Here is a 27,228-nt window from a genome sequence, read left to right on the forward strand (position 1 = left end):
TAACTTTGCACCCATTTTTCACTCATCAACTAACCTTGGGTTGTAGATGAACTTTGGGGATCTGTGTGTAATGCCGTCATTAGAGGTAACGTTGTCGGGTCAAGGTCATTTGAAATCAGACATTCAAGTTTACCTGCAAGAAGTTCTTGTGAAATCAAACTTGGTTAGGGATGTACCTGGGTAAGCCTTCATGTTATGTAGTCATGGGTGGGCAAGACACTATCTGAATTTTGCCTTTGAAAGTTTGTACCATTGGGTTGTATGGAAAAGTTAGTGTCCTTAATTTTCTTGTTTTTGTTATCCTTTATTCCACGTTTTTTGGACTTGTAGTTTTGACAGCTACTGTATGCATGTCCATGCAATTCTATCCTTTTTTGGGGGGAGGGGGGGACATTAAGCTTACAATGTACTTTTTTTTAATGGTGTCTGGCAATGTTTGAACACTGGTAAATGTTTCTGAGCCTTGTGGCATCATATTTGAATGAGCTTGAACTTTTTTTTCACTTTGAAATGCTCTGTTTTTATCATATATATTTTTTTTTGCCTGCCAGAATTTGTTTATGCATGCACGTTATCCAGTATCGTCACTTCAATTTTACTTGTTCTTCTTTTTCTTGCTTGCATTACTTTGATTAGGAATGTTGTGGTACAGAACCGTCGTGTCAGTCAACCTGCTCGCGTCACTTCTTCTTCAAGCATGAACAGAGGGAGGTAGCCACGCCCATCTCATGTCACATGACTACACCATGTGACAGAGCATGTTTTTTGTGAGCGAGCAACAGGAAATGAACTATGACCTGGTGATTTGCATGCCAGTGAGACAGGGTTTCAAGTGATGACTTGTTGGGAGAAGCAGTTCTTTATCACCAAGGGATACCTTTCCTTTCATGTTGTTGATTCTGGTTACATCAGAGTGGTCAAGGTTATCACCGTACAGCATCTGCCACTGAAGATATCGCTCAAAGGACAGTATTCGTTGGACCAGACTGTGGAAGAATCTTCCTGTTCGCAGATTTCTGCTCTGAGATCTGCATCCCAGGTCTAAGTTCTATCAATGATTGTTCTTTAGTGTCTTGAGAATGCCCATCGTGGACTTGTCATGTTATTGACATAATGGATTCTTCATTATTCTTTCAGCGCACCTTCGACTGGCTGAGCGAGGGCATCTGTCAAGTCAAGTTACCATTGCCAAAGCATTCTCTGTTGCTGCACACAACGGTAACAAGATGCACTAGTTTCTGTGTGTGTGTTAAGCTTGCAATCTTTGAGAAACTAAACTGTCCTCTGTTAGATCTACATGTAAAAGCTTGCAAATGTATATCAGTACAGAGCATGTTGGTTAAAAATGCTCCCTCTTTCACTCACATTTGCTTGTCACTATAGACAATTTTGCATGCATTTTCTGGAAAAAAAATAGATGAACTATCTTCTGAACATTAGTGCCTTGAATTATACAGTCAACACTGTTGATGAAGTCATTTATGGGATATTAGAAAATGGTCATTAATGGCAGAAGTCTAAATTAAATAGGGTCTATGGCACTTGTTGAGTGACTACTGTTCAAATTGGTCAACCCATTGACTACTAGAGTCTGTAATACCTACAGGCTTTAATTAGGACATTTCTGTTCCAGTAGGCAAGGTGGTAACTGTGAGTTACTAGGTAGGTTTCTTTGTATGTCTTTGGTCTATGTTGAATGTAGATCCAACCAGTTTTATATCTTTGTAATGATACATGGATCTTTTGTGTCCATTATTAATATCCTATTTAAATCCCCCGATCATCTGATGTATCATGTGCATCTTCCCTGCACAGATGTGTTCATGCTAGAACCCTTTAACAGAGAGATATCCCGACATTCATCTCAATTGGAGTTTGAATTAAAAGACCACTTTTTTCTTTCTTTTCTCTTTTTTTTGTTTGCCTCAGTGACAAGATCTTTTATCTCAATTTTCAAGGGATTTCTTTAATCATAAATGTAGAGGCAGTCTCTGATTTGATTTCCTGAAATTATAACTTAATTGTTTTTGTCAATTTGAAGAGAGAGAACAGATAAATTTAAGTCTTAGGAAAGGATTGTACCTCTATAAGTTATATATAAACTCGTTATTTTTAAGGAAAAAAGCCCCGACATCATGATGATACAGGGTAAACTGCTTCATTGAATGCAGTTTTGTAGCCGCCATGTTTCTTTGTTCTTTATTCACTTGCCAGATCATAATTTTTGTTCAGGGTTCAAAATTTTGCTCCCCGAGAAACAATACAACATTACACAACCAATTGATTATTTACATTTTATCATTTGGAAAGGGATTTACTCTCTACTTTGATATAAGGAAATGATTGATGTATGGTACCATAATATTCATTGATATTCCTTATGTAAGGATATTCCTCTTCCTGGCCAAATTGTATTCATGAATAATCATCAACTATTCTAGAAATATGATATTTCTTTGATTTATGTCCAAATGACATACACATTTTATCCCATTCACCAAAAAAAAACTAATTTGGGTCTATTTTGTGATTACACAGAAAACTTGTGATCATAACATTCATTTTAGAATATTTATGTTAAGCAGTCTTCTCTTATTAAAATTCTAGCATAATGCCCTGCACCGTTATTACCGAGTTTAAATTCAATTGCATGGGATATTGCACAAAGTGTGTGGAAATGAATTATCATAATTGCATGAATTGGACAGAAATTTAGTTGATTTTCATTCATCTCAAATGAAATGAGTATTATTTTATTTTATAATTATATCATTGATTTGAGTAAAAAGTCGTTTTATGAAGTAGGTTTATAAGGCTCAGGCCTCCTGCCTTGGTTCAAATCAGTGACAAATTTAAGATTGATCACAAGCGTCACCCCATTCTCTCACTTCTAAATTAAGATCAATTTATACAAAGTTCTGATTGATTGATTTGAATTCAATGCAACTCTGTAAAAATCAGGGAGCTAGTTTCACAAAGCCTAGTGATTGGTCATACCACTGATCATTAAATTGAATGCATTGAACAAGATGCTTAATCAATCATGAAAATCAATCATATGATCAATTGAGCGCTTTGTGTAATTGGCCTCTGGTTAATGTAAAGGTGTAGGCCTAGTAATTGTTGGTTAATGAAAGGGATGGATAAAATCAATGGGAATTAAAGGATAACGTTTAATTCTTGGATTATCATATTAATGTACCTAAATCTTTTGAACCTAATAATTCATGTTGGTTTAAAGGTTAAACGTATAGGAAACATTTTTATCATAAAGATTAGATCCTCGATCTGTAGCCAAAAAATTGTTCGATTCCATTTCTGCATGTTTACAGAAGGAAAAATAATCTGTATATTCTAACTGCATGTGAGCAGTAGTACTCCGATTCACCGAAGGTGCTCAAAATGAATTTTTACGAGAGAAAATGAGTTTAAGCACAAAACTAAACATTCCTCCTTTTTCGAAAGTACCTGTCTGGCATGATTGTTTTCATATCTGTAAGTTACATCTCAGATGTGCATGTACATGTACCTATTTCACTAGCCATCTATAAACAGAATTGAATCAATTCATGGTTGCCTTTATACTGCCTTGGTCAAGTTCTGTCTTTAAATTGGTTCTACTCCTATTTGTTTATCCATCTCTTTGATTAACCAAATAAATTTCATCGTTGGAAATGGACTTTTTGTAGTCTAGCATTTATTCATGAGAAAAATTTATCAAATTTTGTGTCTTGATATAAACCAGTACTGATACTTCTCTCTTAAATATTGATTTTTTGATGTACATGTACTATAGACTTTTATTGTAGGCCAGTCCTGTGTATGTATTGTCATGTTAGTTATTATCAATCAAGCTGTGTTAGATGATTCGTCCTTTGATTGTGTAACATCTCCATAAAATCTTACAGATATGATTTGGTGGATTCATGTAGGCATTCTATCCTGAAATACATGTGGAGTAGTAGTTTGATTGGTTAGTTGAAAGTAAAGAAAGAATGTTTGTTCTTTATAGATCGTGATTTTAAAAATCTTATTCCTGTCTTTCCTGATTAAAACAAAGGAATTCTCCGATAAAATATTGTTATACAGTATGAATGAGATGGACTTCATGTTGTATGCAAAACCTTGGGAGTTGGAAGTCTTGAGAATGAATTAAATCTGTGGAGCAAATAATGTTGGAGACCTGGAACTTCCTTTGATATTTCTCTCGCTATGAAAGCAGAGGAATAATCATGTGTAAATTCAGGAAATATTTACTATGTCTACATGTATATAACAAGCTCAAAGACAGAATTATATACCCACTCTGTGAGTGGGTGATCATGCTGATTTCATCCCAAGCAAAGACAGTCATCAGGAAACGTCTTTTGATGGTGGGACTTCATATTTTTTTCCTTTTCATTTGAAATCACTTTAAAATCATGCTATCTTTTGATTGCTTAATTTCCGAATCTTCCTGCGTTTGTAAAAAAAAATGCTGTTGGTGAAATCATTTTCATGTATCATGTCTTTCATGAGTGTACATACATACTCTATTTCTTAAATAAATACCAAATTAGGAACTTCCATGGAAAAGAAATTGGGACCCATTTACACAGGCTTGTCGATTGATGGTATAGCAGATTTGTATGATTGATTGATATGATTGTATTGCAATCAATTATGACATTCAACTTACAAGTTACAACCAATTACTAAACTTTTTATGGGGATTCGTAACATATGGACAATTCCATGAAATATGTACGTCCGACCCCATGTATGCAAGACCTTTACGAAATCTTCTGTCTCTGATTTCTGGTTCTTATGACAGTCTGTAATGCTGTCAAATGACCATGATTTAGTCAGTTAACAAAGTGAAGTAAAACCCAAGAACAATGGGGGTCGGATGTACAAAAAAGTTTGTTTTATTTTACAGAACTGCCCATATAGTTTGTACAATCTTTACAGGGTTAAATTTGTTTGGAGGGAATGCTTTGATCACACAATCCCTAATTCAACTCAATCCAGTCTCAATCATTTGGTTTTTGTTAACCATTTCTTTGTTCCATTTTTGGTTAACCATATTTGAATGTTTATTTTGCATGCAAGGTAGTTTTGTGAAGTATATTCCCTGCATGTTTTTGTAGATCTGCTCTTTTAAAAATTAGTTTTAGAAAAAAAAATCATGGCATCTGAAATGAAAAAAAATTGTAGACTATATTATCCACTAAACCAAGGTTTCTTAAGGTTTATGTTAATGAAGGATTGGTAATTACAGTTATTTGAAAGAGTTTGTGCTAAGATGTATCATGTATAACTCTAATAAGATGAGTGCTGGATACATGTACCTTATTCCCATATGATTTAAAGTTGTCAGCACTGCCTATTAACAGCGTCGGCTCTAAAAGTCCAGTGAAATCCTTCGTTTAGTTTGGTTCGAGAAGCACTTGGGATGTTTCATCGAAGTTGTCCGCACTGACTAAATTGTCGCTCAGACCATTTCAGTGAAACTCCTCGATTTGATTGAACAGAAGCAGTGGTCTCTGTCTTAGGCTATGGTACATGTTAACCGTTAGAGAAAGGCAACATTGACAATGCTGACACTTCATGCTACCGTAGCATCCTGGGCCTCATATCACAAAGATTTGCAATTAATCAGAAAGATGCTTCTCATGAATGAAGCACCTGTACATTGTGGTCAGTGCAATCAAACGTGAAAATCTGTTTTACGATCAATAGCTTAGCTCTGTGTATGGAGCCCAGGGCCCTGTTACATATAAGTTACTATTATGATAACTTTCTCATCCAATGGTAACTGTCATTTTAACGCTGATCAACAGCCAATCAGAATCAAGGATTCCATGCAAGTAACCATTGGATGGCAAAGTTACCATAATGATGACTTTTATGCAATGGGGGCCTGGGATGTTCTGGGTTTGAGCCCTGTTCACACCTTTCGAATGGTAATGTTAAAGGTCGGCCCCAGACGTAAATAATCATATCCAATTGATACATGTCTGTAAAAGCTCAATCACAGACACAAACACGGATGTAGGCTTATCTTTGAGTATGAAAAACCCTTCCTGATTATGAAGTTATTAAGAATTGAACCCCAAATCTCTTTGCTTTGCACTGCCCATTGTAGATGTTTATAACTGATTCTAATATATTACTTCTTCATTTTTATTCATTTGTTTACTCTTTGAAGAGCACAAAGGCTTGTTTGTGAATGGGATGTCTCAAAAAGCAATTGAAATGGAAAAGGGAAGAGAGATAACCAGTATACCAAAATATTACAATAAATGTCAACTCCACCAGAATAAGTGCTTCCATATTTTCAAATTCTAATAATGCTATGTAATCACAGGGATGTACTGTTTTATTATGTATATATGGTATGGAAATTATGTTCCTTTTTCTACTGTGCCTAGTGCATGTGTGATGTGCACAGATGTCGATTCATGTGTACATTTATGTTTTTCCACACTCGTGTTAGGAATTCATGTTGATTTATACTTGACCGGATATCAATTCATTATTTAACTTCCTGTTTATTTTCTCAATTAAGTTCATTGATTTATGATGCAAATCAAAGTTAGATTGACTTGAGTTCTATTATTTTCTTTTGCTTCATTTTTTTCATTTTGTCTGTCTCAAATCTGTGTTAAGATATCTGCATGAAGAAATGTGATCTCAAGAAAACTTACGATCCAGGAGATAGGATGGTTTTTTAGTTGGAACAACTTCATGAGAGATTTTATCATTTACAGAGCTGATATCCAGTGCATGCTTTGGTCTATATGATACTTTCCGGTTTATTATTTCAATCTGTTTTCAGGGCGTATATTACATGGGTGTTGTACTCTGTGAATTTCTTTACCAAAAACCCTACTTCCTTCAGTACAAAACTATTTATTGTATTATTAAATCTTGTATCATTATATGAGATATCGTGTTGTACATTGTACCAGCTATAGACATTTATGTTTGTTAAAGTTTGCTTTCACTTTTATACATATTTATACAATATTATTATATCCATGATGGATTGTTACGATATAAAGTGTAAACCATATTGCTTTATGTACATCTATCATTTAACATGTAAAGTATTATTCATGTGTTTTGCAAGAACAATAATTTATCAGAAATCAGTGTGTAAATATATCATACAAGAAACTTGTAACATCATGTGCATTATGGATTTCATTATCATTTTCATAATTATGAACGATTTCCACTCTAAGTGGGATTCCTGAATTTTGATGTGATCGTAAAAGAAAGTTACTGCATTAGAGTGAGAATACTAATTGAATTGTACAATTTTTCAAGTATTCTGCTGATATGAGGTAATTATGACCTTTGACCCCTAAGCTTTTCCATGTGATCAAGACTTTCTTGCCTTATTTTGGTCAAGTGAAAAAGCAGACGATTTTCTATTTAGTTTTGTCGTGATGGGGTCTCATGTTGGAGACAAAATGTACATGTAGAAATTATTCTAATTATTAAAGGAGATATGTAGTGAAGTACATCAGAAGTAGAGTTTTCACAATAAAAAAAATGAAATAGTTCATTTAATCTTTTAATTATGTTGTCCTTTTCGTGTTTATTAGCTTTTAGTGTGCACAAGATGGTATTGTATTAAAAACCATTTAAATCTGAAGAAACTATTGATCATACATTAAATTTATTGATATTTTCTGAAGAAACTATATATCATACATTTAATTTTAGTGATAATCCCAACAATCAATCCAGACGAAATACAGTTTTTTTCAAATCATATTGTAAAGAAACCCTTACAGACTGCAATGAATGCATTTCATTCTGATAATTTGCTGATTCGAGGATGTGTTAAAGCAAGGAGTTACAAGGCGTTTGCATTCCTAAAAGGCATATGGAAAATTTCATGGCTCTCCACCTAATCAATTGTCCCACAATCCACCATAACCATGATGACCATTGATGTTCATCGTTGACCTAAGACCCTGAGCCTCTGTTCGTCCAGGATCCCGGTACATTTCTCTCAAGTACGCAGACACGTGCGCTGCCGATAACAGAAAACAGGCTACACACAACACACCCAAGCCGACGACCATTAGAACATCCATCATGTGCGCGCGTCGGGCGAAGTGCAACTGCGCGGCTTCGTACTCCCGTGCCGTGAGTTTGTGTTCGTCCAATTCAACATTGCGCGGCACAAAACAGCTGATGACTAGGGCTGTTATGGCAATCAGTAGGATGACAACAGAGATGCGAATGAAGGTCGTGTTTGCTTGGGGTGTACGGCACGGCTCGTAGTCGTCGGAGCACGATGAATCAGTAGAGAGCCGTCTCTGTAGCACATCACGGTTAATGCTTGCCATGGTCCTGTAATATTACGGCAGAAAGGGACTATTTTTTTCCTTGGAGCAGTGATTCAAAATGCAGGATTGAAAAGACAAGCTTTTGTGTACGATACATGTATATGGAATAGCTGTTTTGATACTAACTTTTAACATGTATCTCCTTGAATATTACATGGTAAGGGTGCTCACACTGTCAGTATTTCTCATAACGGCACATTCGTTGCTTTTATGTCGTTAGTCAATCAGACTTCTCCTGTCCAGCTAACCGCTAGGTGTCCAATTCCAAGGAAATCCAGTTAAGCACCAGCCTAAGAAACGAAGAATGCCATCAACTCGTCACAAATGATTAAGTTGATCTCGAGTACATAGATCATAGTACATGTACTTCTAGTGGAGTTACATTTGCATTTTGTATAACATAAAAACCGACGATATACTGAACAGGAAGAGTGAACCAGTCAATTTAGAATCAGATACATTGTAGGACTAGAGTAGTAACATTAGTTGTACAATTGAAATTGTTCTGTTGTTCAATGCTCAAATGGTTCCAGTTGGCTCACTAGCTCTGCAATGTGGTGATGGTGAAGTGAATCACCTAAAAGAGAATAGGAAGAGACAAAAGATGAAGCAAACTTTGAAATATGAAATTCTAATTACACATCTTTTAATTTTAATGAACTTCTAGCATTATACTTGGTATATATTTCTCTATTGATTCAAAATATGAAAATGACTTTTTTAGGGGGTGACATTTATATTGTAAGATGTGCCTAATGCAAGTACGCATTCAACAATTAGCATTTGGCAACCTGAGCAGCATGTTTTTATACCAGGGCCCTAAAGGGGATTATGTATCTAAGCAGTTTGTGTCAATAATAGTTTACAAAGGCACCATATGCAGGCATTCACATGATGTTATACATGTAGGTGGAAGTGGTATCTTGACTATAGAACTGGCTATATTCACGTATATATATATACATATATGTACATGGTGAACCATGTGAAAAAAGTTGTAGATAATTGCAGATTATTAAGCATCCCTATATTTCACACTCCTGGTCCCCTGTAGTAATCTGAAATCAGATAATTATATAATTATTATATAAATCTTGTATCTATTGCTTCATGCAATTTAAATTGAATGACTTCCTAAAGTGTGAAATGTATTTTGACAGGGTGTATACTAGAATTATACAAAATGCATGTCTATTCATGTGATACAAATTTCGCACCCCATTTATTTCATACCAACCTCCCTATCCTTTATCGTATAAATTACAATAAGTAACCATACAGTGCGTCCACCACATTCATGTACCAGCAGAAAAGGTTTTTTGTTTTTGTTAATTTTTATTCATAATGGAAGACCATACTAACAAATCAGTTGAAAAGTGATTTTATTTTTTTTGTTAATGAGCAGTGCCTCTATTTTCAACTGCTCATAATCCGGAATATTTTAGATGAGGAATAATATACACCAATTGTACAAAAATGATGATAATTTAGATACTCACTGCCGGTAACATGATATTCTTTACTACAGCAAAGAGCCACTTTTGACTGCGTATTTCAGTGAAATTTGCAATGAAAAAAAATAATAATTGAAAGTAATTAATGGTAAACATTTACTTACGCATTTTACCAGTGTAGTAACCGATCCTTGCCAGCTTTTCAGAAGAAATTTTGCAGCCTAATTGATGAAGTTATGGAATTGATTCTCCTTTCTAATCCTTTCTGGTAGAATGACAGTCATTACCCTGCCTAAACCGCTGAATGGTAATCTCGCAATTCTCTATTTGCATTGCACCGATAGTCAAGTGTTATCAAAATACCAGACGAAATGTCAGACAATTCACCACCACCTCTGCTGTTTGAGAATGCCACGAGAGGTTGTATTTCAACAGAGAGCTTTTGTAATGACATGTGTACCACTTGTCTGAAATCTACCTTGCAGTCTGTACCACCTGTTGCGCACTCAATCAGGTCACATGGTTGGATCCATTGTTTTAGTGCATATTTATACACACTATCAAATACACATGTAATATCAGACCATAATGCATTATACCATACACACAGCATACAATCATGTACAATTAGTTATTGTACAAAGTATGGATCCATTGTCTCTTTTTGTAAAGTGATGTTAGTTAAAGGGCAAGTCCATCCCAACAAAAAGGTGATTTGAATCAATACCGGTAGAGAAAAATACAAGAATAACACTGAAAATTTCATCAAAATCAGATGTAAAATAAGAAAGTTATGACATTTTTAAGTTTTGCTTAATTTCACAAAACAGTTATATGTACATTCTGGTCAGTATGCAAATGAGGAGACTGGTGACGTCATCCACTCACTATGTCTTATGTATTTATCATAGGAAAAATGAAATATTCTAATTTTCTCCTCATTGTCAAGTAAAACAACAATTAATTTCTCCCAGAACATGTGGTATTACATGTAGCATTGTCTAATACTATGGTTCAGTCAAGTTGGTCCTTACTGTCAAATCTGTAAAAATTAAAATATTGTATAATTCAAACAATAAAAAACAAAGGAAATAGTGAGTGTAGACATCATAGAATGACTCATCTGCATGTCACTCCCGATATCACAGAGTTGTGCATATCACTGTTTTGTGAAAAATAAGCAAAACTTAATGCCATAACTTCTTATGTGTATTTTACATCCGATTTTGATGAAACTGGCAGCATTATGCTTGTTTGATTTTTCTCTATTTATTTAAAACAACATTTCCCTGGGGTGGACTGGACCTTTAACTATGGTAATGTACGTAATGTATAAGGGCTTCACTGCATGTTAACTGTGAACCTCAGAATAGAGTACACATCGACATAATAACATTGTCATCACCATCATGTTTTTCTTTGTTAGTACAGCGGACAAACTTTCCGATACTGTCCTCAATTCCCTTTGTAATTTTTGCAATTTTTTTTTTACTTCACTTTTCACCTCTCTTTGCTTTATGCTAAAAGGGCCAAACATATCTTTATTATTTAGCATAAGGAATGCTACATGTACCTTTTTACACTTTTGAAAATCAGTACAAGGAATTAATGCAAATCCATTTTAAATCATAGCTTTATTGGAATATTCAAATCATTTACTACTCAATAAACAATGGCATACAAAATATATCAACATATCTATTTCTTTATAATCTATAAAGTAAATGAATAACTCAATAATTTTTTGAAGTCTATTAAACTCATTGATATGAAGAAATTCATTCATACCATTATGAAAACAAACTTATAAAGAAAAACTTTTTAAGGCTGGAAATGTAAATTATTATAGACAAATACAGATTCATCGTAAAAGAAAAAATTGATATTTCCATCAATAAAAGGAAATGCTTTCACGTTTGTACTAAAGTGAAGTACATGTAATTGAATAAAGCTTTGGTATAAAAATAATGAATTGATAGCATTGTATCATTTAATGAAAGCTCATGAGAAAAATAAGTTCTTTAGTTTCTTTAGATATTACATTGCTATCAATACATATTGTTCACAAGAAAAATAACTATTCTCCAATAAATATATTTACAAAGGAGTTACAATATACTACATATCTTTGCCATGTTTACATAATGATAAAGAAGTATGCACAAATCTTATATTTGCACATTATGAAATATTAATTGTGACCTTTCACCTCAAACCAACAAGTTGCCTGGCAAGGCTTTTTGTAATAAGCCAAAATAGTAAAATTTGGTCTAACAAAATATATGAATTAAAGTTGATACGTAAAAACAAAAGATTCCAGGGTTTATTTGACACCATTTTTTCTGGGCTGCTTGAAGTCTAACCCAGCTTGCAAGTATTCGTGTGCATTCTAAAGTGAACTAAAAATTTCAAACTTTGTTTACTCCTTATTCTTAATAGTAATATACAACTATTGATTGCAATATGAACGATATTGACTGCTTGAATGTATTTATGAGGTCATCTCAGGTCCTCATGGACCGATTCTCACCAAATTTTGGTAGTGGAGGTATTTCATCATGCTCAAAATATGGTATCAAACATTCTGAAATATAGCTTCTAAACCAAAACAACTTACAAGGTTACACAAATGCCTAATATTACAACTAATTAATATTTCCAGGACCAGGAGGCTTTGTTCCATTCATGTTTATATAACCAATCAGCCACTTAAATTCTTTATCCCTCTTATATTCAATTTTTTTTCCTCCTTTAAATATTCTTCAAATTGTCACTTCTGTTATACGTTTCCACATTTTTTGTAGACTGGTAGTCATAGAACTGCCAACTAAAAGTCAAATATAAAGAGCACCCACAGACATGGCAAGAAATAATGAATAAACAGTTTATAAACCAAATCAAGTCTACAATATAATGTAGGTACATTGGTTAGTACATTCCTTTTCAATTCAATTCAATTTGAGATAATGAACCATATTTTATCAGTTACTCAGCTCGTTTTAAATCCATCCACATCTTAATTTTGTTGGTAAGTAGACATAAGTGAGGAAAGTTTCCGAGATCGATCTCAAGCTCTTCTTAAATCCATCCTCCACATCTTAGTTTGGTTGGTAGGTAAACATTGGTGAGGAAAGTTTCTGAGATTGACGTCAAGCTCTGGATCTCAGCCTTGTATCCTGATCTCATCATTTCTTGAAGCTATAAAGATATGAATGGATTTGATTCAATTCAATTGTTTCAATTGCATGTGATTATCAATTCCAAAGCACAGTGATCAGTATTACGTTTTATAAAACTATGATGTGGATCCTTGTATAATTGATACAAGGAATAATTTTCCTGGCATCGCATCGCAATTTGCTCCACATTTTTGAAAGACTGCTATGCATAAAGTCTTTTGTATAGCATACTTTCACATAGGACTGTACATTCCTTGGTTGAGAGCTTTTCTCTTATGACCAAAAATTCAAATTTGTAAAGCAAAATTATTCCCTGTGATAAAGCATCCTGATCTAAAAACCATGTCCTGTCAATTCATTGGATTCACAATATGATGCACCATTCACCTATCGGTTGCAGCGGACAGGCTGAAATTTGCAATGCCTCATGGGAAAAAGTCAACACATCTGCTGAGCGCGCTAGTGTGTATGCATCCGATTATTCACTCACCAACGCGGCTCAGCCGGTTTGCATTTAAGTGTGCTGTTTACCAGGGCCTTGGTGATGGGAGAGAAATTTGCTGCAGATTTCTTTGGGAAATTTAGACCGTTTTCAGTACATTCTTCCTCCGCTTATCCTACGGTTTTCATTTTTGAAGCATCTTTACACCAGGCCCCGTCTTACAAAGAGTTGCGATTGATCCGATCGATCACAACTATGGACGGCCAGCAACATCAACATATGAAATGCTTGTTTGTTAAAAAGAATTTCTAGATATGAATGTATATCCATAAATTCATTGATTTCTGGACAATTTGGTGTGTTCTCCTTAGTTTACAAACGACATTTTACAAATTTCCTGTATGAAAAATTATGACACTGATGGATTGATTGGATCGATCGATCGTAACTCTTTGTAAGTAGGGGCCCAGAACTATGCACTGGCATGTGCTAGCTGCGCCATGCCAGCGTGTGATGTCGACCCAACAGATTGAAATTGGTCGTCCGCTGCCAATCAATAGATAGTGTTCTTTTATTGTGAATTCACCGAATTTAGTCATTAAACCCACTCATTAGCATATTTGTTGGTAAGCTACAATGTACAATAAATGACTGGTCATGTGAAAGATTTCAGTCAATCATTTGATTAGGATCAGTATCATTCTAATATAAAGATAAGATGCTGAGCATGATTCTGGCTGAATGATGCAGCTTAGACTTGTTTTATGGTGCCTTATGATTCCTCATTACTAGGTCCCTCGGAGAGGACCTTAAGCTGTTAGTCCTCTGGTTGCTTGCTTACAAGCATTCGTGCTTTCTTAGCAATCAGGCAAAAGAATCGCTATCATTTACAAAGAACGGAGCTTAGGGCTCTGTAACATACAGGGTCCGCGGAACCGGGGGGGGGGGGGCTGGGGAGGGGCTTCAGCCCCCCCCCCACTCTTTTCCAAAACCGTGTAAAAAAAACATAAAAATGACCATATAATTGTGATTTTTAGCATGGTCAGCCCCCCACTTTCAAAAAACCGTTCTGCGGCCCCTGACATATAGCTTAGCGATTGACAATGTGGCTGGTTTCTATGATTGATTGCAATTGTGTATGAACAATCGTAAAATCAACCCCAAGATCTAAACCATTACAAGGAATGGGAGGTGTTAAGTTGACTTAGAGCCATGCTTACACGCCAACGTGCGCACGCTATTTACTGATAATAATATGCGACATTTGTAAAGTGCCTCATACAAATGTCTCTAAGCACTGCATACTATTAACCCAGATTTAGCAAGGCTATCCTGATTAGACGCTCGAGCATTCAAGGAATTCATTCCTACCGGGTACCCATTCACTACACCTGGGTGGAGAGTGGCAAATGTAGATAAACGCCAGTGCTGATTTCTATAATTGATTGCATTGGTTATTGTGTATCACCTTATTTAACACACAATCTTATAAAAGGATACATGATTGTGCGTATCCCATGTGCATGATCCAACCAATGCGATGAAGTATTATACATTATAACATATACAACTGAAATTAAGTGCCACTCTAAGTAACACTTAAATCTTTGTGAAACACCTTCCCGACCTTTGCAATATACAAAGATTCATCTGGGCCCCAATCTTACAAAGAGTTGTGATTGATCCAAAATCACAACTACTTAGTATGGAAAGCCAGCTACGTCAAAATCTGAAATGCATGTTTGTTTAAAATATTTTCTAGATATGCTGTTTATTCATACAGTCATTGCTTTCTTGAAAAGTGAGGGTGCTTCTCTTTGTTTACGAATTTCCTATTGCAAAAAATATGACACTGATGGATTTCCATACATTTGAGGTGATTTGATCAATCGTGACTCTTTGTAAGACGGGGCCCTGAACACTAACCTCTGACATCCACTGAGGGAGCTCTTTATAGAATGGTCTTCTCATGAGATGAGAAGCTTTCTTCAGATCTGATGGAGAGAGTGGTATGAGTGCTTCCTCTGGGATCCTCAATCCTTTCACATCCGATGGCAATACACCAAGCCATCGTATGGATGGGACTGTTAAGCTGTGAGATTCGTAGCTTAAAGACTGTCAAGAAGAAATAATTGGACATTGTTAATCTGATGGTAATACACCGAGCCATTGTATGGATGGGACTGTTAGGCTGTGAGATTCGTAGCTTAAAGACTGTCAAGAAGAAATAATTGGACATCGTGAATCTGATGATAATACACCGAGCCATCGTATGGATGGAACTGTTAGGCTGTGAGATTCGTAGCTTAAAGACTGTCAAGAAGAAATAATTGGACATTGTTAATCTGATGGCCATACACCAAGCCATCGTATTCATTGTTTAGAGACTATACAGAATGACATCTGATGATAATGCATGGAGCTTACAAGAAAAATCAGAACCTTCAAGTACATTTGAGTGTGGCTTCATAAAGCCTCAACAGACTGTGGGGATTTGGTACCAAATGAGGACTAAACCTTCGAGGATTACAGATAAACATAATTTGTCATTGGCAGGACTTGGAATATTTTGTACAAATAATGAATTGATATCATGAATGAAGACTTACCCTTGATCCAAACTTGTATACAAAGAGAATTGCTAGCCCTGGAAAGAGAGAGGAGGGAGGGGGATGGAGATAATTTTACAAAGGAACAGAAATTGAAGTATCCTTTTTATATGAATTTAAACAATATAATCAAATAAAATATCTAGATAGTTATCTATCTAACAGTCAAATTTATCATGACACATATATCAATGTTTAGTGTTCTATGAGATTTCCACAAAATTCCTTTTTAATTGCAGTATTAGTTTTTGTATTTCATCATGCGGGGTAATTCACATCCTGGAATTCCACCCAGAATACATGAAATGGATGAGAACCTAGTCAAAATCCTCATTGGACATGCACAAAAATAATTTTGTTTTTCCTGTCTTACTCGAAATAAACTGTCATATATTTGTATCATTCTTATATTTATATCATTAATGTCATCCCCATCTGGCGTTGAAGCATATCTTACCATGGGGATCAGCATCTACAAGAGCAAATACAGGTATATGCAAGGTGTCCCACAGCGTACGGACCAGCATTCTTGTGTTGATATCAGGGAATCCTTTACCCTGCCCAAGAACAACAATAGGAATGTAAGGATATCTTATATACCCTCTCTCCAAAAACAAGCAAAATAAAGTATTACTGACAATATTAACTCTTGGAGACAGTTGCAAATTTTGATACCGGTAATTCAATTGATCAGATATGTTTCTAGATGTAATTCTATGCCTCAATGAAAAAATAATTTTTTGGCCACCCATAATCATTGACACACCTCAGAACACTTCTGCCAATGCCCATCTACATTGTCAGCATTAATAAGGTCAATAATGCAAGTTATACTTAAGTATCTTCTTTAATACATCTTAGGAAAATGTCATGGCCACTGATTTTTTTTATTTTTTTAATGGTCTTAGTTATGATGAATCATATTTCATTCTCACAGTGGTAGCAATTATTATCATCCATTCTCTAACATTGTTTGTAAAAAATAATTTTCAGAAAGATTTAATCAAAAAGTTAACAGCAATATCATTATTTTCATTACATTCCCTGAATGATTAGTGCACTTCAGGGGTGTACTTAAAATTTTTTGTTCAGCAACAGAACTGATGTACTGCACAAAAAAAATTCTTCTTCTCACCGTATTCCAACTCTTAGTATTCAGGAAAAAGCAAAACTGCAAAGGTATCTCATTTAGGAGACACTGGTCTCATTCAATATACATGTTAACTACTATTCATTCAACTTTTTTCAAACTTTTTTTTAGCAACAAAACAACGTACATTACTGAAGAACTACAATTTTCAGGATATTTTTCTTTTGCTAATCACACCTCATATCTAATTGCGGGCATTGAGGAGAAAAGAAAATGCAAAACTATCTCATTAAGGAGACAAGCATTCATTCTACTTACAGTAATGATGATGCAGTTAGGTATCCTGTCCAACAGACCATCATCAATTATCTTCTGAAAGGTAGCATCTTTCTCAATAATCAACACAAATCTAGCGTGACTTTGGATGTCTGTAACAGGATCTTGGTCAAGGAATAATATCAAACCAATACTTGAAATACCTATTATGCTGCTATGACTGCTCAACCACTTTAATGATTTCCTGTGTGTGTGTTTTGTAGATTATGAAAAAGAAATAATCTCTTTAAATTAAGTTTGTTGAGTTATCTACATGAGATATGAAATCATTTTCTCTTGTAACATTAAAGGAAGCTTTCAGTTTGAGATCACAAACTTGAAATTCAATGCTTTTTTTTAAACATACATAAAGTTCTACTGTAAAAAAAAATCAGATAGTGCTTATTTACACGATAAAAACATAAAAAACAAGGTCACAACTGATCATGCCTTGAAGAATGTAGTTTTTAAGAGATGCCTTGGACGATTGGTTTACAAAGTCCCCTGATTAAGCACATGGAAGTCCAGGGATCAAATCTCCAGTAAAGTCACTTATGCCCCTGTGATTTTCATTTTATTTTACCCTTTCCTGTCTATCGGATGTTGACTTAAAACGTCATCTCGTAAATAAATAATCATATCTGATACATATCTATAAGAATCCAAAGCATACACAAGCTGGAAAGAATTTGATGATCTGACCTGAGTCACCGAGAAGGTAACTTATGTCATCCAAAAAGAAAATGACAATTTCCTCATACTTACAAATATTATCTGTGTTGTCTCAAACTATTTTCTTATTTTGACATTGTGAACATGCATGAATAAATAAATTAATAGATATATGATTGAATAAATAAATACATGAATGAATAAACAAACGAACGAACGAACAAACAAACAAACAAATAAATAAATAAATAAAATTAATAAATGAATGAATAAATAAATGAATTAAATAAATAAATAAATGAGTGAATGAATGAATGAATCATCTCAAAGACACTACCAGCAGAAGTTGTCCACTATCTTCATAAGATATGAATACATTAACACAAAGCCTGCAATCAGTTTTGGGCATTGCCAAAAGTCGGAGACCAATCTTCCCCACAGGATTACTACAGTTAAAGTGAGTTTCTATCTCTCATCGTCATATTTCAACACAGATAAAACAATAGGGCTGCAGGAAGTTATGATGCAGAGACATGTTGTAGGAATCCCTGCACAGAGGCATTTTGTGACTTTCTTGCAGCTTCATCGCCTTGTCTATGATGTTATGTGGAGATTGCCAGTGAAAGACACTTGTAGGATGCCTGCAGAAAGGATACAACTCTGAATTTTGTATGGTGCATAACTGATGTGGTCAATGGTTATGCTGTAATATATTCAACACTTGAGCAATATGGCAAATTTTCCATGGAATATAAGTTCAGGGCAAACTGTAACATAAACTTTGTGATTGATACAGATAGTGGGGCTGATTTTTACTATTGATCATACACAATGAATGCAATCAATCTTAGAAATCAACTCCAAGATCAATCACAAAGCTATTTGTTAAAGCATCCATAATAAATTTTGATCGTCATCTTCATTAGATGTAGAAACATTTTATTTCCATCATTATATTCTTCATTTTCTTCATGGATATGCATTTCCATTCAAAGAAGGATGTAGATAATTTGACATTCAAAGATAAATAAAGCTTCTCCAACAGCCAATGTGCGCCTCCTAGTGAGAAATTTATATACTGGACATGAATTCAACTACCATCAAAGGAATGCTATGTATGGTCAATAGCTTCATAACACAACATAATTTCATATTATATCCATTGCATGATTGAAGCTGTAATTCAATTTTTTTAGTTTATTTCTTTCAACAAATCAGTGTTTTTCTTGTTTACATGTCCATAGAAATATCAACTACATTTTCTTTCTCCATCTCAAAGGATACTTGTCACTCCTTCAACATGATTTGGCACTTGTGTTCCCTGTAATAAAGAAGAAATACAATTGCACAGAGCATTTGCGAAATGACAATATTTGCAACACACATTTTTTATCTTTTCTAGTATAAATCATATTGCATCAAAGGCATATCTATGAAAACAGCGACTGGAAATCATTTTAGTTGTGGCCTTTATCAACTTACATGCCATTTGGTTTTGGATGTTGTTGGTAAAGTTTCTTGCTTTCTTTCTCTTTCCTTTTATTTTCCTACCTTTCATGTTTTTTTCCTCATCTCTCTCTTTAATTATTATTTCATCAATTTGTGCCTCCTGAAAATGGTAGCCAGGTCATGTGCCCGCTCCTACTTTGTAAAGATGTGTCACTCTATTGCAGACATATTGTGCTAATGCTTCTTAAGGACAAGTCCACCCCAACAAAAAATCAATTTGAATGAAAAGAGAAAATCCAACAAGCATAACAATGAAATTTTCATCAAAATTGAATGTAAAATAAGAAAAGTTTTGACATTTCAAAGTTTCGCTTAATTTCACAAAACAGTTATATGCACATCCTTGTCAGTATGCAAATGAGGAGACTGATTACAGCATCAACTCACTACTTCTTTTGTATTTTATAATATGAAATATGAAATAATCTTATTTTCTCCTCTTTGTCAAGTGAAACAAGAATTAATTCCTCCATGAACATGTGGAATTAGCAGTGCTTAATGTATATGGTTCAGTCAAGTTGGTCCTTATTGTCAAATCTGTAAAGAATGAAATATTGTATACTTCAACCAATAGAAAACAAAAGAAATAGTGAGTGAGAGACATCATCAACCATTTCATTTGCATGTCACAGAGATGTGCATATCACTGTTTAGTGAAAAATAAGAGAATCTTTAAAATGTCATAACTTTCTTATTTTACATCCGATTTTGATGGCATTTTCAGCGTTATGCTAGGTTGATTTTCTCTATTTATTCAAATCAACATTTTTCTGGGGTGGACTTGACCTTAAGCATTTCCAATGGACTTTGTGTATTGTTCTGCCCAAGTAACATGGTTACTCCTCTTTGGATTATTACCTCTCAATGACAGACACGAATCAGGACTACCATACCAAGATTATTCCACCTACGTCATTTAGGATAGAATTCATCAGGAGACCAATACTATTACTTGTTAGCCATACTCACTGTTCTATTCCTGCTGCAATCAATGTAGGATCCAGAAACATCAGTAAAGCGTAGGTCCCCATAGACCAATCCTTTTGACGTAGCCAGCTGTCCACAAAACATAAGAGTAGAATAGGCATTAATGTTCTGGGAGGATACACTCTTTATCTTTTAATTTTAACCCCCTCTCCCCCTGAAAAAAACAAACAAACAATATAATGAAATAATAATATATGTGATTTGTAATGCGCCAAATCCACTCGGCAGAATGCCCAAGGCGCAGTGAAAGAAGAAAGAAAGAACGAAAGAGAACAGGTACAAATATAATAGTAATAGATCCAGGAACAATTAAGAGTAAGAGGCATTGAATAGACTAGTCTTAAGGTAAATAAAATAATAAATAAAAAAGAAAAATAACAAATAAAATATAGAAAACAATAACACAACCTACATGATTTATCTTATCATCCATATAACAACAAGAAAGGCTAAACAGAGAAAGATCTAATAATAATGGATAAGTGGCTTTATATATTTTTTTTATTCCAAGTGTAATATGTCCCGTGATCCCACCATATTGAAGACACTTTGGAGGAGCCCTCTCTTGTACATGAACCAATATTGCCCATAAAATGCAACTGTGTCAAACTGGATCCATCATGGTAATTTCCTTTAGCTGTTGCTCATTGGTTTTGCTCATTTTAATCAACTCATGCAATGGTTAATTCTACAGCCGCATCAATAAAGCCGACCCCTGACCAATGCAAGCTATTGTGTTATTTTGAATGGCATAACATTTGTTGCTTTGGAGTCGATTTCATTGGTGTGGAGGAGCCGTGGTGTAGTAGTTCTGACTCTCGCCTTGTAAACTGAGGGTCATCTGTTCAAATCCCACCGCGGTCTGGCGTCCTTTGGTAAGGCGTTAATCCGCAGTTTGCCACTCTCGACCCAGGTGCTGATGGGTACCCAGTAGGATGTGAAAGTCATTGTAGCTTGTCCAGTACTGTGTGTGCCTTACAGGCGACAGACTGGAATACTCCCCAAGGAGTGGAGGATGTGCACACATTATGTCCAGGAATGACTGATTGAATCCGATGACCAGGGTAATAATATATCTGTAAAGCGCTTAGACACATCGTTTCAATATATTAAGCGCTATATAAACACGGATTATTATTTTTATGGTGTGACTAACCCTAAACCTTACCATAACCCAATAGCATTCACCAATATTTCACTGAAAATGCATGTTTTAATAAGGTATTCTAAAACTGCTTGACACAGTGATAAAGCTATGAAGAAGGTCAAGTTTGGTAGGAAAGACTAATAATTCAAACATGGTTCAGATGAAAATGTAAAAAGAGATAAACTTACAACATGAAGGCATCGTCTTGGAACTTGCAACAGACAACATAGGTTATCAACGATGTCATCAACAATTGACTGACTGCCAAATGACTGAACATCGCTGTAGTACAGGTCTCTACACACAAAGAAAACACAGTTTGGATGAATAAGAGACAGTGTGTGTTTAAAATGTATTTTCTGTATCAAACATTTGCTAAGGATTGCTTGAATGCTTGTTTGTTTGTGTTTTTGAACAAATAAAAAGGATAAAGAACATGCATAAAAATGAGTTGTGATACATGATAGAAATCAAATTATAGGAAGCTAGCCCAGTTCTGGAATGCTGATATAACATTACTGTTCTTTATTAGGTCCGGTTTGAAAACTGGTGGACAAGAAACAAATATTGAGTCTGCTACAACATCTGCCTGCCTTGTTGCGAATAAATTTTGATGATGGGAATGACAAAAAGGTACAGGAATGCACACATTTCATTTCATTTTCAATTAAAAACAATCTACATGTATAATACCCCAAAAATAAATTTTGTCATACAGTTACATTAAGCAATTGCCAATGAAATTACTTTATTTACCTCTTTTCTTACACATAGTGTGGGATGTTTATGAAATGCATCAACTAAAAACTTACCTCTTTGTTGAATATGTATCAGTCTGTACAAGCCTGTAGCACAAGGCAAGAACTTTCAACATGAGAGCTATTATAAGGAAATGAATAATAATAGAAAATAAATTCTTACTGGCAATCACTGTTACAAGAATGTTAATCAAATTAATTAACTTTGTTCCAAAAATTTTCTCATTCTTCCACATTTATATCCTATCAAAAAGGAGCAAGATTTTAAATGCTCGAAAATATCAGACATATTTTGTTAAATGAGCATGAGAAAACTTCAGGAATACTCTCAATGACTCTTTAAGAATTTTTTTTTCACGAGTACACTGTACTTCTATATCCCAGCATAAATAAATTTCTCTTTAATCTGCCTTAAGATAAATAAAAAGCTGTTCAACAACATTCATTTCAAAATGAAAAAAAAATACATAAATGACAAGTGCTAAGAACATACGTACAAATTGCATTGGTTTCATTCACTGCTGTGCACATGTTTAAGGACAATTACAACTTAGTGTTTTAAATCTTGCTGCACCACTGAAGTTTTTTTGGCATTCGATCAATGTCTGTCACACTCAATCATAGTTAGATGAATGTGAATTTGACAGTTTATTCCTTTAAATGCTGTTATTATTAATATCATTATTGCTTTGATTGAAACTTACCAAATTTATTTGTGGAAGTAGGTACATCAAATCTCACTTCAGTCATCTTTCCATCATCCTTCATCTCCAGTCCGACATCTTCTCTGAAACTGTAAGAGATGAGAAAGAAGGAAGAGGAGAGTTAGAGAGCAAGAGAGAGAAGGGGGAGTGTGAGAGAAAAGGATAGAGGATGAGAGAAAATGGAGGACAGGGCAGAGGCAAGAAAGAAGGGTCAATGGGGGAAGAGAGGGGGTAGTGGAATTCGGAAGAGGTCAAATGCGAATGGTAGAATGAAAGAAAGAGGGTGTAATCATGGAAGAAAGGGAGAATAAAAGAAATGGAGATGAAAAGGCAGGAGTTATTAAACCAAAATTAAGCAAACAGATGGGAGGAAATTGGGGTTTCATTGGCAGCAAGGAAATGAAGGGATTTATACAGGGAAAGGAAAGAAAGTGAAAGACATGCATACAAGATCAATGTAGTTTGAAAGAGAGGGAGAGAGGTAATCCATGACAAAGGTCGTATCATTTTGCACATACCTTCACATGATTAGCAGCCCAATAGCAATGGATTTTTAAAAAAAGTAGGAACTGCTTTGAATTGGTCCTTTACTTAGTAGCTTTCTTATATAGATATGAATACACTGTACCAGGACTTTTTTAATACTTAAAAGGATTTGATATAAAAGTGGTTTCATTCATATATCTACTAAAATTGTCATATTTGCATTCTATACAGAGAATACAAATTTTGTCAATAGAGCTACATGACAAATGATCAAACTACTCAGACAGCAAAAGAGACCTTAAATTAGTTCAAATTGCTTCCTAAACAAATAGACTGCAGAAAGTGGAGAAAAATTATGTGAATCGTTAAGGCAATATGGACTTGATTGCAGTACTACGTGTTGAGTCACTGAACCAGAGAGATCCCTAATGATTTTGTAAATACCAACCTAACACTATCCCAACTGTTTCTCCTGCAGTAGCTAAGATATGGTGCTTCTCCTCTGGCAATGCAAGTCACTATGTTTTCTACAACAGCTTCTATCCTGTGCAATACATCTTGACTGTCAAAGGGAAAATATGTAGTTCAAGTTCAATAATAGTCAATAAAACCAAAAGTCAATCAGTCACATTCATAATAAAAGTCACAGAAAGAAACATGATTATCAAGTTTAAGAGGATTCTTGTGATTTTTAATCAACATTGGATTTCATCAGTCCCCCTCCCACAAAAAAAAAAAATTTACTACTTTAATACAGACATACAACTGCAGACACTATTCCCAATCTTTTGTTTTTCAATTGCTGACTGAGAGACAACCAAATCAAAAGACTTTCTGAAATTAATGTGTATTTGTATATTTTCCATCAGAAAGTAAAAAATGTTAAATAAATAATTATTCTTGTCAATCCTTTCAGTTAGCCCAAGTGTAACTTCATAATTAATCTGCAAACTGTTTGAATGGAAAAATAGAAAACATGCAGAAAAATTCCACCGTTATAAAAAAAATAGAAAAAAAACCCTCTAATTATAGGAGTGGGCTATAAATGGGTGATTTTTGGTTTTACTGTGGGAACAGTTTTTTTGTGTCCCTTTTACCTTATCTCAACATGAAATGACAATATTTTTTGTCTCGGGTCCGAGAAAAAAGTGTGCCGGGCCAAAATCCAAAATGGCCGCCAAAACCCCCAAAAATCACAGTTTTGGCCATGCACAACTTCTTTATTTGGTGGTCTTTTTCTGTGGTTTTGGTGTCTATTCATATGTTTTAGGGGGCAGGCAATATGCTTTACCTATAATTAGCACTTTTAAACCATTATTTGTAGAGTTAAAAGGTAATTATACCTAAATTTTCAAATTTTTATAGCCTTTTTTCAGCCAAATGTAGGTTTTATCGTCCCGGATTTCTTGGATATTAGATGGTACGAGGTCAACAATAGCAAGCAGCTTTATAGAGCTATATTGCTTTTATTCCTCTACTATGGGTTTTACGGATATTTGTGAAATATATCTTATTAAATAAAAATGTTAATTTTCCATAGGGGCAATACAGTATACATTGTAATGTTACTGTACACACTACACTGCATATTTCCTTGCATTGACCACCATGACATACTGTATGACAAGGCCTGTATATAAACTATAGCGTCATAGAAATAAGCTCTTAAGTCATAGAAATAAGCTCTTAAGAAGGTTTAAAATTAGATTGTGAATTGTGAATTTGATTGCTTGTCAGCTGATGTACATGATGAAACCAGCAACGTAAAATTGCACATAAAATATCACATATCATATACGTACATCACATATCTACATGTAGCTATATCTTCTTCATTTGGAGGCTTTTTTTACCTGGTTGTGGTGTCTAATTGGCCTGTTTATGGGGTCAGGTAACTATATAATCATGGTAATGTTGATAAACAGCCAATCAGAACCAAGGATTACATGTAAGTTACCATTAATTTAACATAATGTTAAATTTTTATGCAACAGGGCCCAGAATATCTAGTTTAAATGCCATGATGTGGGGTTAATTAGTTTTCTCCGCCCCCTGAATTAGCATATTTGACAAAACATGTCCTCAGTTTCTGAGACAAAACATATCTTCAATTTCTGAGGTATCTAATTCTAAACCTAAGATCTCATTTCTACATGTATAACACTATAGTTAATACATGCCTTGTCATGGTGGCCGATGAATTTATGCAGTGCAGTATGTACAGTACATTGTATACTGTATAGCCCCTATGGATAATTAACATTTTTTTTTTATTTAAGATATATTTCACAAATATCCGTAAAACCCATAGTAGAGGAATAAAAGCGATATAGCTCTTTGAAGCTGCTTGCTATTGTAGACCTCATACCATCTAATATCCAAGAACCCCAGGACGATAAAATCTACTTTGTGGCTGAAAAAAGGCTATAAAAATTGAAAAATTTAGTTATAATTACCTTTTAACTCTACAGATAATGGTTTAAAAGTACGAATTATAGGAAAAACAAATTGCCTGCCCCCAAATACATATGAATAGACACCAAAACCAAAGAAAAAGACCACCAAATAAAGAAGTTGTGGCCAAAACTGTGATTTTGGGTGGTTTTGGCGGCCATTTTGGATTTTGGCCCGGCACACTTTTTTCTCGGACCCAAGACAAAAAATATTGTCATTTCATGTTGAGATACATTACAAGGAATAAAAAAAAACTGTTCCCATATTGAAATTACAAAAAAAGTATTTTTGACCCATGTATAGCCCACTCCTACTAATTAATGTAATTTATATTTACCTCCCAATGCATTTTGTTCTCACACATTTCACAGCTCCTAGGTCTCTTGTTTGGCAAAACTGTTCTCTCAGTTTGCGAGCTCTGTCTTCTTTCTTCAAATCTTCAGTCAAATTATCTATTTGTGTCCAGAATTCAACTTCATCAATCATACTCCGCTAATGCTAATCCTGTTTGGAGTACCAACCAGTCCTGTGTCTATCAACAAATCGCTTTTTAAACTTTTTGAGCTAAAAAGTAAAATGCAGGTAGATATAGATGCCAAGTGGAGATCAAAGTCAAACTTGAGTTAAATGCCTTGTGATGCCAAATCCACAAAATCTAGTTGAATTTGAATCATTTGCAAAGCCCATGAAAAAATGTTAGAGTCGGGACCGGGTTAGGGTGAGTCATCCAAGTTTTCAATCTCTGTGAAAGTGAAAAAAAAATCAGTTAGGCCGAGATAACTTCTTTTTAACCTTCTTTTTCAACCTCTAGATCTTACTTAATTGTTATGTACAATAGATCCAACAATACCTACATTTAGATCAAACATATAGAGATCTATAAAGTTAGGCCTAACAGGTAGATCTTCAAAGTCTAAATTTCATAGAACTAGATCTACATCTAACCTAGATGGGGTCGACTTAGAATTAGAAAGCACACACCAATTCCCATCCGTTTGTATTAAGAAAAAATAAACATTTTTCACAAAACCTGCAGCAGAACATTTTATATAAAATAAATTAAATATTGATAAT

The 27,228-nt window shown here is 34.6% G+C and overlaps 2 protein-coding genes across 4 annotated transcripts in view; one reads left to right on the forward strand and one right to left on the reverse strand.

Annotated features, from left to right (window-relative positions):
• Positions 1–7,565, forward strand: part of LOC121431036 (rho-associated protein kinase 2-like) — an 87,184-nt gene extending 79,619 nt beyond the window's left edge. For all 3 annotated transcript variants that reach the window (XM_041628498.1, XM_041628499.1, XM_041628500.1), the window contains one exon: positions 637–7,565. In XM_041628498.1, coding sequence (XP_041484432.1) covers positions 637–715 — 79 coding nt within the window. In that variant the 3' untranslated portion in view covers positions 716–7,565. The remainder of the gene's footprint in view (positions 1–636) is intronic.
• A 5,315-nt stretch (positions 7,566–12,880) lies between these two features.
• Positions 12,881–26,888, reverse strand: LOC121431385 (meiotic recombination protein SPO11-like). The gene is made up of 12 exons (XM_041628937.1): positions 26,492–26,888; positions 24,149–24,262; positions 23,215–23,303; positions 22,565–22,631; positions 21,941–22,049; positions 20,588–20,674; positions 19,394–19,430; positions 17,441–17,550; positions 16,490–16,589; positions 16,033–16,070; positions 15,350–15,538; positions 12,881–13,000 (listed from the first exon to the last, which is right to left on the reverse strand). Exons 1-12 carry the CDS (start codon positions 26,638–26,640, stop codon positions 12,881–12,883), a joined length of 1,209 nt encoding a protein of 402 aa, XP_041484871.1. The 5' UTR covers positions 26,641–26,888.
• Positions 26,889–27,228: the final 340 nt, after the last annotated feature.

Source organism: Lytechinus variegatus, chromosome 17 (assembly GCF_018143015.1).
Source record: "Lytechinus variegatus isolate NC3 chromosome 17, Lvar_3.0, whole genome shotgun sequence".
Taxonomy (NCBI): domain Eukaryota; kingdom Metazoa; phylum Echinodermata; class Echinoidea; order Temnopleuroida; family Toxopneustidae; genus Lytechinus; species Lytechinus variegatus.